The sequence below is a fragment of the Phyllostomus hastatus genome, unplaced genomic scaffold, assembly GCF_019186645.2.
Source record: "Phyllostomus hastatus isolate PE091 unplaced genomic scaffold, TTU_PhHast_1.1 phas_contig_150, whole genome shotgun sequence".
Lineage (NCBI taxonomy): Eukaryota > Metazoa > Chordata > Mammalia > Chiroptera > Phyllostomidae > Phyllostomus > Phyllostomus hastatus.
Window position 1 is genome coordinate 36,792,036 of NW_025333611.1, and position 15,896 is coordinate 36,807,931.

Here is a 15,896-nt window from a genome sequence, read left to right on the forward strand (position 1 = left end):
TTCCCCAAGAACACCCATGGCTCTCCCTTGGCTCCACCCTGGCTCCGAGCTGGCTCCCCCAACCCCAGACGCCTCCCTCTGTCCAGCACTTCCCATGCCAGCCCGTGGTGGTCTTCTCTGCAAGTGTGTCTTTCTCCCTGACCAAAGCACAGGCTCTTGGGCAGGAGCTGGGTCCGGATCCACAGTTCCTCAGGAGATGGTCAACAAATGCTTGTTGACAGGAAGGGGGGATGGCAGAGAGGAGGGAGAGAGAAGGAAGGCCTGGTGGGCAGATGGAGGGCAAAGGCTAAGAATGGGGAAGAAATGAAGATGAGGCAAACAAAGGCTGCTTAGCAGATGCCTGTGCTGGATCTGCAGGGACACCCGGAGGCACCAGCGGACCTCACAGCCCCCACGTCCCAGTGTTGGGGTTCGTTTGCTTGTCTGTCCATCTGCCCTGACCCCAGGAAACCCTTCCTGAAGTTCAGAGGGAGAAGCGCTTCCGGAACGGTGGGTTAAGGACTCTGACGATCCACTCCCTCAGAAAAGCAGCAGGAACACTAGGAAAAATGGACCTTGTCAGAACTATGGAAATTAATGAAGAACTTGCCACAACCCCTGAATTCAAGAAAAAAATTGTAAGTCTTGCTAAGAACATCAGTGTATATGACATTTTATCTTGCCCATCTTCTCAGTCCCCTGGAACCCTAAAACCTGTCAGCCTTGCAACTACAGTACCTGTGAAAAGCAGCAGCCGCTGAAGGAGGCAAACAGCAGGCTGAAGCTCCCCAATGCTCATTTTCAGAGAACGGTCCCTATTTGACCTGCCTGTAAGCTCCACGAGAAAGCTTGTACACAGGACTTGTCTGTGTTTGGCCTGACATAGAGCTTGCTCATTGGAGAGCACTGTCTCCAGAGTGCTTGCCAAAGACACTCAGTGGCAATTGTTTAAAATCACAGCTGCCTGAAGTGGCAGCAGCAGTGGGAGCAGACAAGAAGCTGGCACAAAAACTTCAACAAATACCTAGGTGGTGAGATGTCTAAAGGGGCTTTGCAAAGCCCCTTTCCAGCATATTCCTGGGGATCTAGATGACACACACAGAGGAAGGGCTGTGCACATGTTCAGGAAAGACTTGGGGGAGCCTGTCTCTCACCTCTGGCTAACCTGGAGGCTCTGCTCAAGCAGGCAATGCAGGCAAAGCAGAGTGGGGAAGAGAGCACTGAGCTGTGCTCCAGCACACACAAAGAGCCCCTTGGCACAGAGTGGGGGGCCTATGGGATCAAGACATTAAAGGAAACCCCTGTCTCTGCTGATCATTAAGTGAACCAAGCAGAGAAATCAGTAGCTGAACATGAGAAAGAATGCACACTTCAGAAACTTAGTTCAGGAAAACCCTTTACCATGAGCAACAATGACGACACACAGCAACAACAAAAAGTCCTGAAAAGTAGGAGCAGGGTCTAATTTCCACAGTAGACACATTAAATTACTATCCATGCCCAGTTTTTAACAACAAAAAAGATATGAGATACAGAAAGATACAAGAAGGCATGGCAATAAAAAAGGGGGGAAAGCAATGAATAGAAACTGTCTCTGAGGAAGCCCAGCTGGAAAAATTAGACAAAGATTGTATATTTGCTATTTTAAACATATTTTAAAACTAAAGGGAATGTCTAAAGAATTAAAGGAAATGCCAAGAAGTATGTACTACAAAATGGAGACAATCAATAGAGAGAGAGAAAGTATAAAAACAGAAACGGACAGCAACTCTGAAGTACAATAACCAAATGAAGAATTCACAAGAAGGGCTCAACAACATTCGGCAGAAGAAAGAATCAGCAAACTTGAAGCCAGGTCAGTGAAGGTCATGCGGCCTGAGGAAGGAAGACAGGAGAGGGAGGGGAGCAAACAGAGCCTGAGACCTGAGGGACGCACTGAAGTGCGCCAGCAGACGCACACCATGCAGAGAAGAGAGAGAGAGAAGCAGAAGAAATGTATGAAAGAATAATGGCCAAAACCGGCCCAAACTTATTTTTTATGCTTATGGTTATGATTTACTATAGCAAAAAGCTACAGATGAAAGTCAGGAAAGGTAAGAGGAACACAGAGCCTAAGCTCCCAGCTTCCTCTCCCAGGGGAGCTGCACTGAGAGCCCGCTTCTCCCGGCGACGGTGCATGGCAGTGTGTGTGATGTTTCACCGACCAGGGAAGCTCACTTGAGCCTTACTGTCCTAGGTTTTTATTGATATTTTATTGAGTAACTGGCCTTATCTATTCAGTCCCCAGCCCCTCCAAAGCTCAAACTGATACAACATGACCCAAAACCCCCATGACAATTCGCACTGTTGGCATAAACTGTCTGGCATGCTGGAGGGCCCCCAGGTATTCAAAGGCTTTCCTGTTAGGCAGCATGTTTCCAGGACGTAAAGGTTATCTCCCTGCCACTGGTCAGGGCCAGTCCTTTCTTTGGAATGTGCAGGGTTGGGACAACCCAAGCCTGTTGAGTTAACCCTTTACTGCACACCCTCACAGCTCTCTTTCGCCATTGAAGAATCAGCACAAATGTGACCTTCTCCAAGAGGCTTTTGCCAACTAACCATTCCGAGCTACCCTCCCTTATTTCCTATCATTTTTCCTTGAAAACCTCTCCAAATTTAAAGAAAAACATTTAGTCTACACATAAGAGAAACTTTTAAAAACCCAAATAGGATAAAGTCAAAGAGTTCCACACCTACCATATTTTGCTGTCTATAATGCACACTTTTTTGTCCAAATTTTTGAGGAAAAAATAAGGATGCATGTTATACATGGGTAGTACTAATTCTTTATCTATATAAATGTTTTTAATTCTTTTATTTATGCTTATGCATTAAAAGTGTAGCTCTAGAGCCCTGGCTGGTGTGGCTCAGTGGGCTGAGTGTCAGCCTGCGAATCAAAGGGTCACCAATTCAGTCCCCAGTCTAGGGCACATGCCTGGGTTCCAGGCCAGGTCCCCAGAAGGGGGCACATGAAAGGTAACCACACATTGATGTTTCTCTCCTTCTCCTTCTCCCTCCCTCCCCTGGGTTTAAAAATAAATAAATAAAATCTTTTTTTAAGTGTAACTCTAGAAAACAATAATGATATCCATATACAAAATAATACCCTGGAATATAATAATCAGTTTTGTTTCTGAATATAAATAAATAAATTTTTTAAATTAAAATGAAAGATGTTTTTCCTGAAAGTATGGGCCAAAACATGGGTGTACATTATACACATCAAAACACGGTAAGCACACTATAGTCACATTGCCAAAAGCAAAAAATGGAAGGCAATATTTATAATTTTTCTCTATCCTGATTTAAAAGACAGTTGAATAAAGCAATAATGCTAAAACCATGTTCACAGGCCGACAGTGAATAAAGCAGTAAAGGGTAACAAACGGGGTTATACTGGAGCAAAGTACCTGCACAGAGATGAATGTACATTGTTTTAAAATCAAAAACATATTATCTTAAATTAAGATGTTAATTGTAATCCCAGGACAATCACTAAGAAAATAACCAAAAAATAAGATTTTAAAAAAAGGAATGAAAATGGTACACTAGAAAATATCGATTTAGCAGAACAAAGAAGACATAAAACATATAGAAATTAAATAGCAAATTGGAACACATAAACCCTACCTTATGAGCAATTACATTAAATATAAAAGGATTAAATACTTCAATCAAAGTCAGAGATTGGCAGAATCAATCAGTCAAAAGCAATCCAGCAAACATTCAACAGCATTAATCCTTAGGGGGATGCACATCAAAAGCACCATGAGATATTCCCTTGTGCCCTTTAGGTCAGCGACTGTTTTAAAAAATCAGAAAATAACAGGTGTCGGCAAGGATGTGGAGACACTGGAATCCTTGTAAACTACTGATGAAAACGTAAAACGGTACAACCAGCCTGAAAGATAGTATGGTGGTTCCGCAGAGCATTTAAACTGGGCCCGGCCCGGTGGCTCAGTCAGCTGGAGCACTGTCTCGCACACCAGGAAAGGTTGCGGGTTTGATCTCCAGTCGGGGCACATGTACAGCTTGGGAGTTCAGTCCCCAGTCCGGGCACGTATGGGAGGCAACCAATCGATGTTTCTCTCTCCCTTCCTCTCACTCTAAAATCAATAAACATATCCTTGGGTGAGGATCAATTTAAAAATTGAAAATGGAATTATCATATGATCCAGCAATACCACTGCAGGATATATATCTAAAAGAATTGAAACCAAGGTGTCGAACAAAAATCATATAACAGTATTATTCACGATAGCCGAAAGGCAGCAGCAATCCAAGTGTTCACCAGCAGATGAACGGAAAAACAAAATGTGGTGTTTACATGCAGTGGAATACTATGCATTCTTAAAAGGAAACTCTGGCCCATGCTATAACATGGATGAACCATGAGGACATTATGCTCAGTGAAGTGAGCTGGTCACGAGAAGACAAGCACTGTGTCACTTCACTCACCGACGTAGCTAGAGCAGTCGCCCTCTTGCAAACAGAGAGTCGAGTGGCGGCTGCCAGGGACTGAGGCAAGAAAGGATGGGGAGGTGGTGTCTGATGGGTACAGAGTTCCCATTTTTTCAAAATGGGAAATTTCTGGAGATTGAATGCATTATAATGTAAATATGTTTAACACTACTAAATTGTACATTTTAAAATATTTATCATATTGGGTTGTCAGTTCAATTCCCAGTTGGGTCACATGCCTGGGTTCCGGGCCAGGTCCCCAGTAGGGGGCATGCGAGAGGCAACCACACACTGATGTTTCTCTCCCTCCTTCTCCCTCCCTTCCCCTCTCTCTAAAAATAAATAAATAAATAAATAAAATATTTAAATAAAATATTTCAGGTCGTAAATTTTACGTTAGGTGTATATTGACACAATTTTTAAAATTTTACTTATATTTATAAAAACATGATCCAACAATATGCTATAAGAAGCAAATTAGATTTAAAAGGCAGTGGGTTGAAAATAAAATGCTGGAAAGATATATCGTGCAAATAATAACCATAGAAGACCTAAAGCTATTCCGACATCAGACAAAATAGATTTTAAGACAATAAGGACATTTTATGATAAAAGAATATTTAAAAATTATAATTTTATATGCATCTTACAACAGAGCCCTAAGATACATGAAGCAAAAACTGACAACTGAAGGGAGAAACAGACTGCTTAACAATAATGGTTGGAGACCTCCATACCCCACTTTCAATCATGAATAGAACAAATATATACAAAACCAAAGAAATAAGTTAACAACATATAAATCAACGAGACAAAACAGACATCTATAAAATATTCCAATCAACAACAGCAGAATACACATTCTTTCCAGTGAATGTGGAAGGTTCTCCAATACAGACCACATCTTAAGCTGCAAGCCTTAGTGAATGTAAGTGGATAGAAATCATACAAAATATGTCCTTTGATCACAAAGAAATTAAATTACAAATCAATAACAGAAGGAAATTTGAGTAATTCACAAATATGGATAAACATTAAACTTCTAAATAACCAATGACTCAAACAATAAACCACAAGGGAAATAAAAAATACTTTGATAGGAATGAAAATGAAAACATAACCTACCAAAACTCATAAAATACAGCTAAAGTCGTGCCCAGAGGGAAATGCATAGCTGCTAATACCTATATTAAAAAAGAAGAGCAAACTTACACCAAAGCAAGCAAGAGGAAGAAAATCATAAAATTAGAAAGGAAAGGAATGAAATAGAAAATAGAAAACAACAGAGAAAATCAATCAGACCAAACGTGGTACTTTGAAGACTGACAAAACTGACAAACGTTTGCCTAGAACTGATAAGAAGAGAGCGGGCACTAAAATTACTAAAATCAGGAATAAAAGAAGGATGTCACTAGCAACCTTACAAATAGAGGAGTATTACTAATAAAGGAATACCATGAAGAACCATGTGCCAACAAATTATATTACCTAGACGAAATGGACAGATTCCCAGAAGGACACAAACTGCCTGAAGTGACTCAAGAAGAAACAGAAAATATGAATACACTGATAACAAGAGAGAGAAAATCAGTAATTGAACATCTTTCCAGCCCTGGCTGGTATAACTCAGTTGGTTGGATGGAGCGTCATCGCATAAAAATGGAAGGGCCACAGGTTCGATTCCCAGTCAGGGCACATGCCTAGGCTGTGGGTCCGGTCCCCAGTTGAGGTGCCTACAAAAGGCAGTCGATCGATGTTTCCCTCTCGCATCAATGTTTCTCCCCCTCCCTTCCTCTCTCTCTAACACATCCTTGGGTGAGGATAAGAAGAAAACACCTGTCCACAAAAAATAGCCCAGAATCAGATGGCTTTACTGATTAATTCTAGTGAACTTTTAAAGACAGATTAATACCAATGACTGTAATTGTTGTGTTGTCCAGTAACACACAAGCACACTCTGCAATGTCCACACAACAATGAAATCGCCTAGCAACACATCTCTCGGAACATGTCCCCATCGCTGTCCTGGGCACCGACCATGGGCACAGCATCTCACCCCAGAGGCCGGGGTGCTGCGCCCCACATTCCACAGGAGGGCGCTCCCCGCAGAGAGCCAGGGCTCGGAGGCCTGGACGCTCCCTGGTGGAACGGGTCTAATCAGAGCCAGGGCTGAGGCCTGCACCAAGTGCCTGCCTCACTAACTCGTTATTGGCTCTGAATGTGCCAGCCTCCAAGCCTCATTTCATCTCCCCGCAAACCCTTGGCTCACTCGGCTGCACTGGGGAAACACCTGCAGAAGCTCATCCTCGAGGTCAGTTTGAGTTTTCAAGGGTCAGAAGCCAGGGCCTCGACCTGATACGGCGGATGTGGGGAGGCAGAGGGCTGGGGCAGAGCCAGGGCCTGCTGGGCAGAGCAGGGAGCAGGTGGGGTGGCAGTCAGGAGCCCGGTCCAACACAGAGGAGCAGGGGTGGGCTGTGAACCCCAGGGGTGGGACAAGGACCCCAGTAGCCGCAGGCACCGAGGCCAGCCCTCCCCCTGGTGTGCAGCTGGGCACCTGCCAGGCTATGGAAAATATCTTCCCAGTTTGCTTGCCCATTTGGGAAATACTCAGACACGATCATCCCAGGAGGGCCTTAGAGCTCGAGGTGGGCACTGCAGGGACCCAGAACCTGCACACACCTCTGCTGACCTGTCAACAAGCCATTCATGCACCCTCCGAACCTCAAGGTGCATGTGGGAGACCCTGTCCAGCCCCCTTGGCTCAGCTGAAGAGGCCGCTGAGTCACTGAGCCCTGAGACTCATTTCATTCATTTCCCATGCCATCCGGCTGTCCCTTCCTCCATCGCTCCCATTTTCCTGACAGCAGAGTCAGCAGCCTCAGCCTAGGCCAGGAATGGTGTTTGAAAGCTGTGTGCACAATGAGCTGGGCTGTGGGGGGCCCACCACGTGGTCAGCTGGGGACCCTCCAGCCAGCCTCACTTTCCGAGACGGGGCCCCTGGACAGGCTGCTCCAGCCCCCCCACCCCCCTCCATCCCTCCTTGGTGCCCGCTTGCTGCAGGCCACAGAGCCCACCCCCAGGGCCGCAGGCAGAGCACCAGCCCCAGACAGACAGCGGGTCAGGTATAAAGGCACAGAGCAGGTGCCTGCCAGGCCCCTCCCGAGGCACGGAGCAGGAGATGGCACGAAGCCAGGCAGTGGGGCCGAGGCTCTCGGGAGCAGCCTTGCTGATGGAGCTGACAGACAGTAAATGGCACACAAGTGAGCATTTAATAATTGAAGATGGTGGTTAGTGCTGGGAAGGAGACCACAGGGAGCTGATAGGAACCAACGGGGTGAAAGGGGAGGAGACATCCTCCTGCTCAAAAGGCTTTCCCAGATCCTGTGAGGAGCCACAGCCTGGCGGCCACAGGCACATGGTCCGCGAGACGTCCTGAGGGTGAGAGACCGGCATGGGGCACCTAGAGGGAGGGTGCAGTGTGGGGCGAGGGTGCGGCGTTGACAGGAGCCAGCCCACACCGGGGGGCGGGAGGGTGGGCATTTTCTAAAGGGCCTCTGGCTGCTGGGGTTGGGGTTCCCAGAAGAAGGCGTTCAGTTAGGAGGCTGTGGGGGCGCTGCGCCTGCGGAGCGGTGGTCCCCTCGCCACCGAGCCTGAGAGGGGGTGCAGTTCCGCTCTTTGCAGATGGAGAACAGTGCCGTGGGGGTGGGGTGCCAGGGGATTGCTTCCCGCCGCGACGCCCCTCACCAGCGGAGTGATCACAGACACACCACGCACCTCCCCAGGGCCTCTTCCCCGCAGTGTGACTGTGAGGGAGAGGGGGGGCTGGGTGGGGAGAGAGCGGGCTGCGCAGCAAAGGGCGTCTCTCACTCAGAGGAGCTGGAAGAGGACAGACCGAGGGCCGACTGGCATGTGATTAGATGCCTAACACCAGTGCTCACAGGGAAATGGGGATCGAAACACAGAGACAGCACCTCGCGCCTGCCCGGATGCCGGCATCGACTCGTCAACGAAGAAGACGTGCTGGCAACAGTGCGGATGAAGGGAAGCCTCGGGCGCTGTTTAGGGCATCCTAAGTTGGTGCCGCCCCTGTGGAAAACAGTATGCAGGGTCCTCAGAACATGAAACATGGAGCTGCCTTATGACCCTGCTGGGTATTTATCCGAAGAAACCCAAATTGCTCATTTGGAAAGATATAAGCACCCCCACGTCCACTGCAGCATTATTTACGAGAGCCAAGATATGGAAGCCATCCGAGTGCCCGTCAATCGGCAAATGGATGAAGAAGATGTAGTGCATACACGATGGAATATTACTCGGCCAGAGCAAAGAGTGCAGTTTTGCCATTTGTGAAAATGTGGCTGGAGCTACAGGGATTATGCTCAGTGAAATAAGCCAGACCAAGAAAGATAAATATCATTTGATTTCACTTACATGTGGAATCTAAAAAACAAAATAAGTAAGCAAAACAGAAAAAATTTGTACACACAGAGAATGTTTTGATGGCTGCCAGATGGGAGAAGGCTTGGGGGCTGGGGGGGAGGAGGAGGAGTTAAGAAGTACAGCTGGGTTGTCACGGGGCCGTCGTGGGGAGGCAGAGCACAGCATGGCACCGGGAAGGGCGTGGATGGTTCCGGAAGAGCCGAGTGCCCTGCCGGGCGGTACCGGACTTATCAGGGTGATCACTTCCTAAGTATATAAATGCCTAATCACTCTGTTGTACACCTGAAACTAATGTAATATTGCATGTCAACTGTGATTGAATTTTTTTATTATAAAATAAAATCAGAGGGCTGGGAGCATATGCAGACCTGCGGGAAGGAAGGGTCTGCTTGAGGACAGCCCTGCTGTGACCGGCGGGGAGAGGGCGGGCGGGTGCGGCAGCTGGAAGCCCAGTGGGCTCCTCTGACTCAGCCTGAGAGACTGGGGAGGAGGCGGGGCCGGGAGTGGGTGCGGGCAGGTGTGCGCACGTGGCAGCGGACAGCTGATGGTGCGTCAGTCCAGCGTCTTTTCTCGCCTTCCTAACGCAGTGCGCAAGGTCCTTGCTGACGGCGAGGAGGGCGCAGCACTGACGTCCAAACGGCCAGTGCCCTGCCCCGCCCTGGTCCAGACCTAGGGGACGCAGGGCCCCCGTGTGACCATTCTTGGGCTTTAGCGCCCTCATCCGTCGGTTCTCCAGCCAGAAATCTCGGTCGCTCGCTCCTTCCTCTGGGGCCGCACTCGCCCTTCCACCCCCTCTTCCGCCGCTACAGCGAAGACAAGTCCTGTCTGTACTCACCGACAAGTGTCTCCCGACCTGTTTTCCCCCATCTCCACTGCCGGCGCCACCCAGGCTGCCCTCGCCGGCACAGGAGCAGCAGGAGCAGCGGCAGCGTGTCCCCATGCCCAGGCCTGCCCCCTCGAATCACTCGGGGTCCCACCCACTCCCCACCCCCTGGGTCATGGCGGAGACAGGCCCGGTGCCTCTCCCACGGCCGCCCTCTGAAGCCCAGTGACCTGGGCATGTTCCGAGCTCTCCCCTCTCCACCTGACACCTCTCTTCCCCTTTCTCTCCCAGACGTCATCCCTCCCCCGCCCCCAGCCACTCAGCCTAGTGTCTGTCCTGAGTGGGGCCAGCCCTTTCACCATGCAATTGTTTTCTTAAACACCTGGTCACTCAAGGAAAATTCTGTGAGTCTGAGATCTTGCCTCTTGCACTCACCTCGAGGCCCCAGTGCTCGCCTCCCTGTGCGCCCACACGACCCACACGGCCCACACTGAGGTCCCGGGGCTGCCGGGGGCAGACATGGACCACTTCGTGGAAAGTGTGTAGGGTTTGAGTTGAGAGGCCTCCTTCCTGGATGAGCTCCACACCCAACCAAGTACGTGGCCTTAGACAAGTCGCTTCTTTCTGCTGTCATCTGTCAAATGGGTGTGTTCATCTCACATTGCTCACAAGCTGCTGAGAAGGTCAGATGCAGTCACGGATGTGCAATGTGCTTTGCCCACCGCAAGGACACCCGAGTCCACATCTCTAGGGACGAGCCACAGCTTGCAGCACCAGCCTTTCCGGAAGCAGCACCTCAGCTTCTAGTCCCGACCCCTTCAAGTACCAGGTGCCCCCGGCTGTGCCCCTAATGCCAGGGCTGGGCCTCAGGCTCCGCCCACACGTTTTCCTCAGGACACAGTCACAGGGCCCTGTGTTTGCTCCTCCCTCTGCCCCAAATGTCCCCCCCAAGTCTCTCCCTTCCATAGAAATGAACCCTCTCCCCAGCAACCACCAAAATGGGTCCTTCAGGCAGGAACAAAGTCCGATTCCTACCCGGGTGGCCAAAGTCCCACACAGGGGCCAGCGGCAGCCGCCTGAAATGAGCGCATTGACCCACCGGTGCAGGGCGGTCATCACCCCACATGGCCACCCCGCCCACCAAGGGCAACAGCTCCCTCTGCCTGCCTCTGGCTCTGGGGCTCGGGGCTAGGGCACCGAAGCCTGGTGCTTGTGGAGGGGAGGCTGGTGGCCGTGGAGGGAGTGCCCGGGGAGGGGACGCTCCTTCCCTGTGGCTCTGACCCTGGCCTCTCCTCTTGTGTTTTGCAGGTCCACCAGTAAGTGCCCTGGACTGTGCTCTCTGCTCCTGAAAGATAAGACGTTTTGTTCTGTCTCTGTAGCACTTCCATGAAAATAATGTTTAGTTAGAGAGGTGTGTCCTAAAAAAAATGAGTCCAGACAGAGGCCACATCTTTTTAAATCTGTAGATGAATGCAAGCGCAGAGCTCAATGGGTGTGACGTGCCCCCGGAAACATCCGTGACCATTTCCCCCCGGGGGCGCCGGCAGAGCCTCTGCCCCTCCTGCACCCCGGCTCCTGGGGCACACAGAATGGTGGGCATCACGCCCACCTTTGCTCACTGTGCTGCAGCAGTTGGTCTTTCTCCATGTGTCTGTCTCACGTGCTTTGGCAGAAAGGGCTCTGGAGTCGGGCAGATATGCCAGGAGTAAGTCTGCTTAGTAACTAGATTCCGGGACCCATCTCTCTTTGCCAAGATATGTTTGGCTCCCTGGGTTGGGCAGCTGGCCACCAGTGGGTTTGAGAAAGGTGGGGCAGGGGGCTGGCATCCCCAGGCAGCATTGAACGCAGGGACAGCCCACCTGGAAATCAGGTTCTTCTCCAAGAAAAAGGACAAGCCTGCCTGTGAGCAGCCTGATAAGTCCTGGCGAATGCACTCAAGAAGCATGTTGAGAATCTGCTTGAGCCACAATGCACCTTCTAGAGGAATTCCTTTGGGATGAGCTGTTTTATTTTTGACTTCCACTTGCCATGACTCATTTCCCGATCGCACCCTTCGGGATCCAGGCTTCTCGAGGCATGCAGCTCCTCACTGAGCCAGAGCGAACCAGCAAGAATGTGTGGATTTACGGGCCACGGCAGCTGTCCGCTGCTGAGTCAGTCCCGGTGATCACACGGAGGCAGCCCGTGTGAACTCGCTGCAGTGCTTCCTGTAGGGGGCTGTGGAGCAGGGGTTTTGAACTTGGCTATAAAACTATTAAGTGCAGTAAGCAATGCAGAACCCCAAAGCTGCTGCCTGAGGTGGATGCCAGCCTTCGAGACTCGGACAGGCAGGCAGTGCTCCGAGCACATGGGGCAGAAGCAGCGATGCCTCCCTGGCCTTACCAGGGCCGGCTTCCTCGGCTCACCCATCGGGGAGCAGCAACAGGCAGGACTCCCTGTCCGCTCTCTAGGACCTTCAGCAGTATAGGAGCACTTTCCACACAGTGGCTGTGACAGTGCTCCTGGGAACCCCATGTCCCCACGTGGCCCTCGCCATGGGTGCTGACCGACGTGGGGAGGACTCACCTGGGTGCATGTCCTGGTGGCTCCTTCAGCCTGGCCCAGTGAGGCGGGAAACGGGTACTCCGAGCCCCAGACCCATCAGAGCCCCGAGTCTCCCCCTAAAGGCACTGGCTACCCACCAGCAGCCTCTGCTGCAAACCTTCGAACACTGGGGGGCAGGGGGCGGGGGGGTAGGTCTGGGGCCCTGACTAAGTGCTAAGTGTTGCCATGTGGTTTTCTGCTGAAAGTCTGATTATTAATGACATATTAATTACCACAGGGGCAATCAGGACGAGATGGCTACCCGGTAATTTGCCATTTATTTTTTGCTCTCTTTGCGCTTTTCTCTCAAGCTGGCATCCTCCCTCTGAGACTTTATTTAACTGTCTGCGCTCCTCCCTCCTCTGCTCCTCGGAGCTCTGGTCTTTCTTTGTGGGGATTAGCAGTAGGTCTGGGTGAGAAGGACCTGCAGGCACGGGGGGGGCTGCCCTGCAGGCAAATCAGCGAGGCTTTGAGAAGGCTTCGCCTTGGTGTCCTGAGCGCAGGGCCTGCCCAGCACTGCTCTTCTCGCCCTTGGCTGCAGAGCGCCCCCTTCCCAGTGCACAGGGAAAGTCCCTGTCCCGCCCACCCTGTGGTGTCACTGCTCAGGTCCCAAGGCTGGCTGGTTCCAGTCTGGCCTTTGTGGTGTCATCACTTGGCAGATCTTTCACAATTAAACCTAAAACTTCGCTTAGGTCTGGACTCAATACCCCCGGCCCAGGCTGGCTGGGGCCACGCAAGGAGCGAGCTGAAAGGCAGCTGGGCGCTGCCGGGCCCTGCACAGACGTCCTGCTGCGTCCAGGCAGGGCGAGCCCGGTGGGGGGAGAGCATGGCCGGTCCCTCATGTCGGAGGCCGCATTTGTTCCGGGCCTCCGGCCAGAGAGATGCAGGGAGGGAAATGTGAGTTGATTCAGGGGACTCTCTAATGGGCAGACCTGCCCAGAACCAGGATGGACTCTTGATGGAGGCAAGATGGGACCCAGGTCTGCAGGAGCTGCCTTCCCGGGAGGCTGGGGGTGATGTGGAGTCAGGCCAGAGCGCATGCCTCTGGCTGGGCGGCCTTGGGGAAGATGCTCCCCTCTCTGAGCTCCAGGTTCCTACTGTGTGAACCGGAGTGAGGAAGACCTCGCCCAAGGCCTCCAGGTTGGGATCAAATGAGGAGGTGAGGGCAGCATAGCACCATCCCAGCCAGGCCCTCGGGGACTCCGTGGGGACCCTGGGGGCATTTACCTCGTGCCCACAGCAGCCCACACTGGATTCGGGGCAGAGCCTGGGCTCTGTCGGGCGGCAGTCAGCCAGCCTCCCAGACCAGAGATGCCCTGTCCCTTGTAAAGCCCCAGCCAGGTCTGCCATCCTCCTGCAGGAGTCCTGGGGGCAGGGCCACGCCTCCCCTGCAGCTTCCCCAGACTGGGGCGGAGTCAGGGCCCTGCCGGGCCAGAGTACTGGGGAGCTGAGGTGTTTCTGCCTCGTGTCTTGGGACCCGTTCACTTCGCCCACTCAGGAGAACCGGAAACTTTCAGACCCCTCCTATGCCCTAGCTGACTCTGCACCTTGGCTGCTCTTGACTGTAGGTGTGCGTGTCCCAAGGGCCAAGGGTGGTGGCCGGTGACAGGGTCTTCCTCGTCCCCCGCTGTCGTCTCCCTCTGTCCCACCCATGGTGATGCAGCTCTCCTTTCTCCCTGCGTCAGAGAGGACGGTGGCTGATGGTGGGCAGGGTGCTGCACCCTGTGGGCCAGGGGTGGGAGTCCGGGTGCCAAGTTAGGATGCTGGGGTCACATCCAGGGCTTGGGTCACTTGGCTGCCCTGAACCTGCATCTTCTTCCCTGTGAAAAGGGGAGCTGGGGTTTGCGTGCAGTGAGGTTGTCCTCGGGGCACCCAGACACTGCAGTTCACAGCAGACAGTGGCAGGGTCATGGGGCATCACAGGCTGGGAATCTAGCGGAAGGGGGAGGTAGCATGTGAGGTGCTTGGTGCCCACCTGGGCCAGAGACAAGCTCTGTGAATGTGCGGGTGTCGAGGCAGGATATGGACGGCGGGCGTGGGTCCGCCTGGCGCGCACTTCGGAGCTGTCGGGAAGGAGATGGGTCGGGCCCAGCAAGCCTTCCTCGCTGCCTGTTCACGGGCAGCTCTGGCCAGCGCCCACGGCCCTCCAGCTGGCCGCAGCTGGGAAGCAGCTGGGAGGTGGCCCCACCAGGCCTCGGGGGAGGGGAAGCCGATGTCTCACCCATGATTGCCCCAGGGCTGAGAGCCCCCTTTTCCTGAGGTCACGCAGCCCTTTTGCAGGCCCACTGCCATTTCCGCACCAGCCTGAGCCTCGACCCTGGCCAGGCTGGCCCACTGAGGACCCTGTGTGCCAGGCTGGGAGGCTCCGAGCACCCGTATTCGAGTGCTGCCTCGACCATTGGCCCTTCCGTGGGGCCTGCAGGCTGGAGGAGGCTTCTGCAGGCAGGGGGTGGGCAGGAGGCTGGTGGGACTCACACTTTTGGGGCTGAAAGCTCCAGCTCTTGACCGGTGGGGGGCCTGGCTCCCAGCCTGGGGTCTGTTCACAGATCATTCCGCTCCACATGGTCATCCCAGAGGCCAGGTGAGCCTCCCCAGAGGCACCTGAGCACTGAGCATCAACCCTATTCCCGTCGCTCAGGCCCAGGTTGGGTCTTGGCTCAGCTGTGCACACTCCGACAGGCCACTGGGCCTCTCGGAGCACGGGGGACATCATGCCCACAGGGCCAGAGGGCCTGTGGGTGACGCAGGCAGAGCTCCTCGGGAATGTCTCGCTCTCTCCTCGCTGCAGAAGCCTCAAGGGGAGGAAGGGGGAGCTTGGGAAATCATTGTGATCCACCCACTGGCAGCGATTGGAGAACTATTGGTCGCATAAAAGGGGGTTACCTAGTAAACTTCAAACCCTGCCTTGGAGGATTTTTTGTTTTTGTTTTTCCTTTTTTTAGTTTGTGCCTACGCCTTGTCACTTCCTAAGGGGAAGTAACAGCAAGAAAAAAGTACCCAGGGAGGTCGTGGTGGAGACTGTGCCGGCTGCGCTTTTCAGATTAATCCCCTCCCCTGAGCAAGGCCTGCTGAAACCAGGTCCCTTTGTGGACCCGACAGTGCGAGCTGGGAGGACATAGGAGCCACCCACGTCTCTGGGGCCGGAAGTGGCCTAGCGAGGTGCCACCGGCTGTGTCCATAGCCCTCGGGCACAGAGGCCAGCCCATCCTTTCTGCCACAAGGCTTCACTGACCTCCCCCCCCCACTCCACCCTTCAACCCCCCCCCCGCCCAGACAACAGAAGTTTGTTTATTATAAAGCCCCCCAACAGACAGAGAAAAGCACAAAAGAAGAAACGGCCATTCACAGTCCAGCGACCCACAGACAAGTCTTGTCAATATTTTGGTATTTATTCTTCCAGCATTTTTTACATGCAAGTTTCTTCTTATATTTCTTAGTCTAAGGCTGAAATTACAGTGAATATTTTTTGGTAGCTGTTCTTTTTTTCAATTAATGCATTATGAGACTTTCCCACATCATTAAGAATTCTTATAGGATGTAATGGCTACATGATGTTCTATCATAAATAATT

General features: G+C 52.2%; 1 protein-coding gene across 5 annotated transcripts in view; it reads left to right on the forward strand.

Moving 5' to 3' along the window:
- The window catches only part of COL23A1 (collagen type XXIII alpha 1 chain), a 295,134-nt gene that overhangs the window by 240,631 nt on the left and 38,607 nt on the right, over nt 1–15,896 (forward strand). For all 5 annotated transcript variants that reach the window (XM_045823987.1, XM_045823991.1, XM_045823992.1 and 2 more), the window contains exons 4-5: nt 11,051–11,058; nt 12,564–12,590. In XM_045823987.1, the coding sequence (XP_045679943.1) occupies nt 11,051–11,058; nt 12,564–12,590 (35 nt within the window). The remainder of the gene's footprint in view (nt 1–11,050; nt 11,059–12,563; nt 12,591–15,896) is intronic.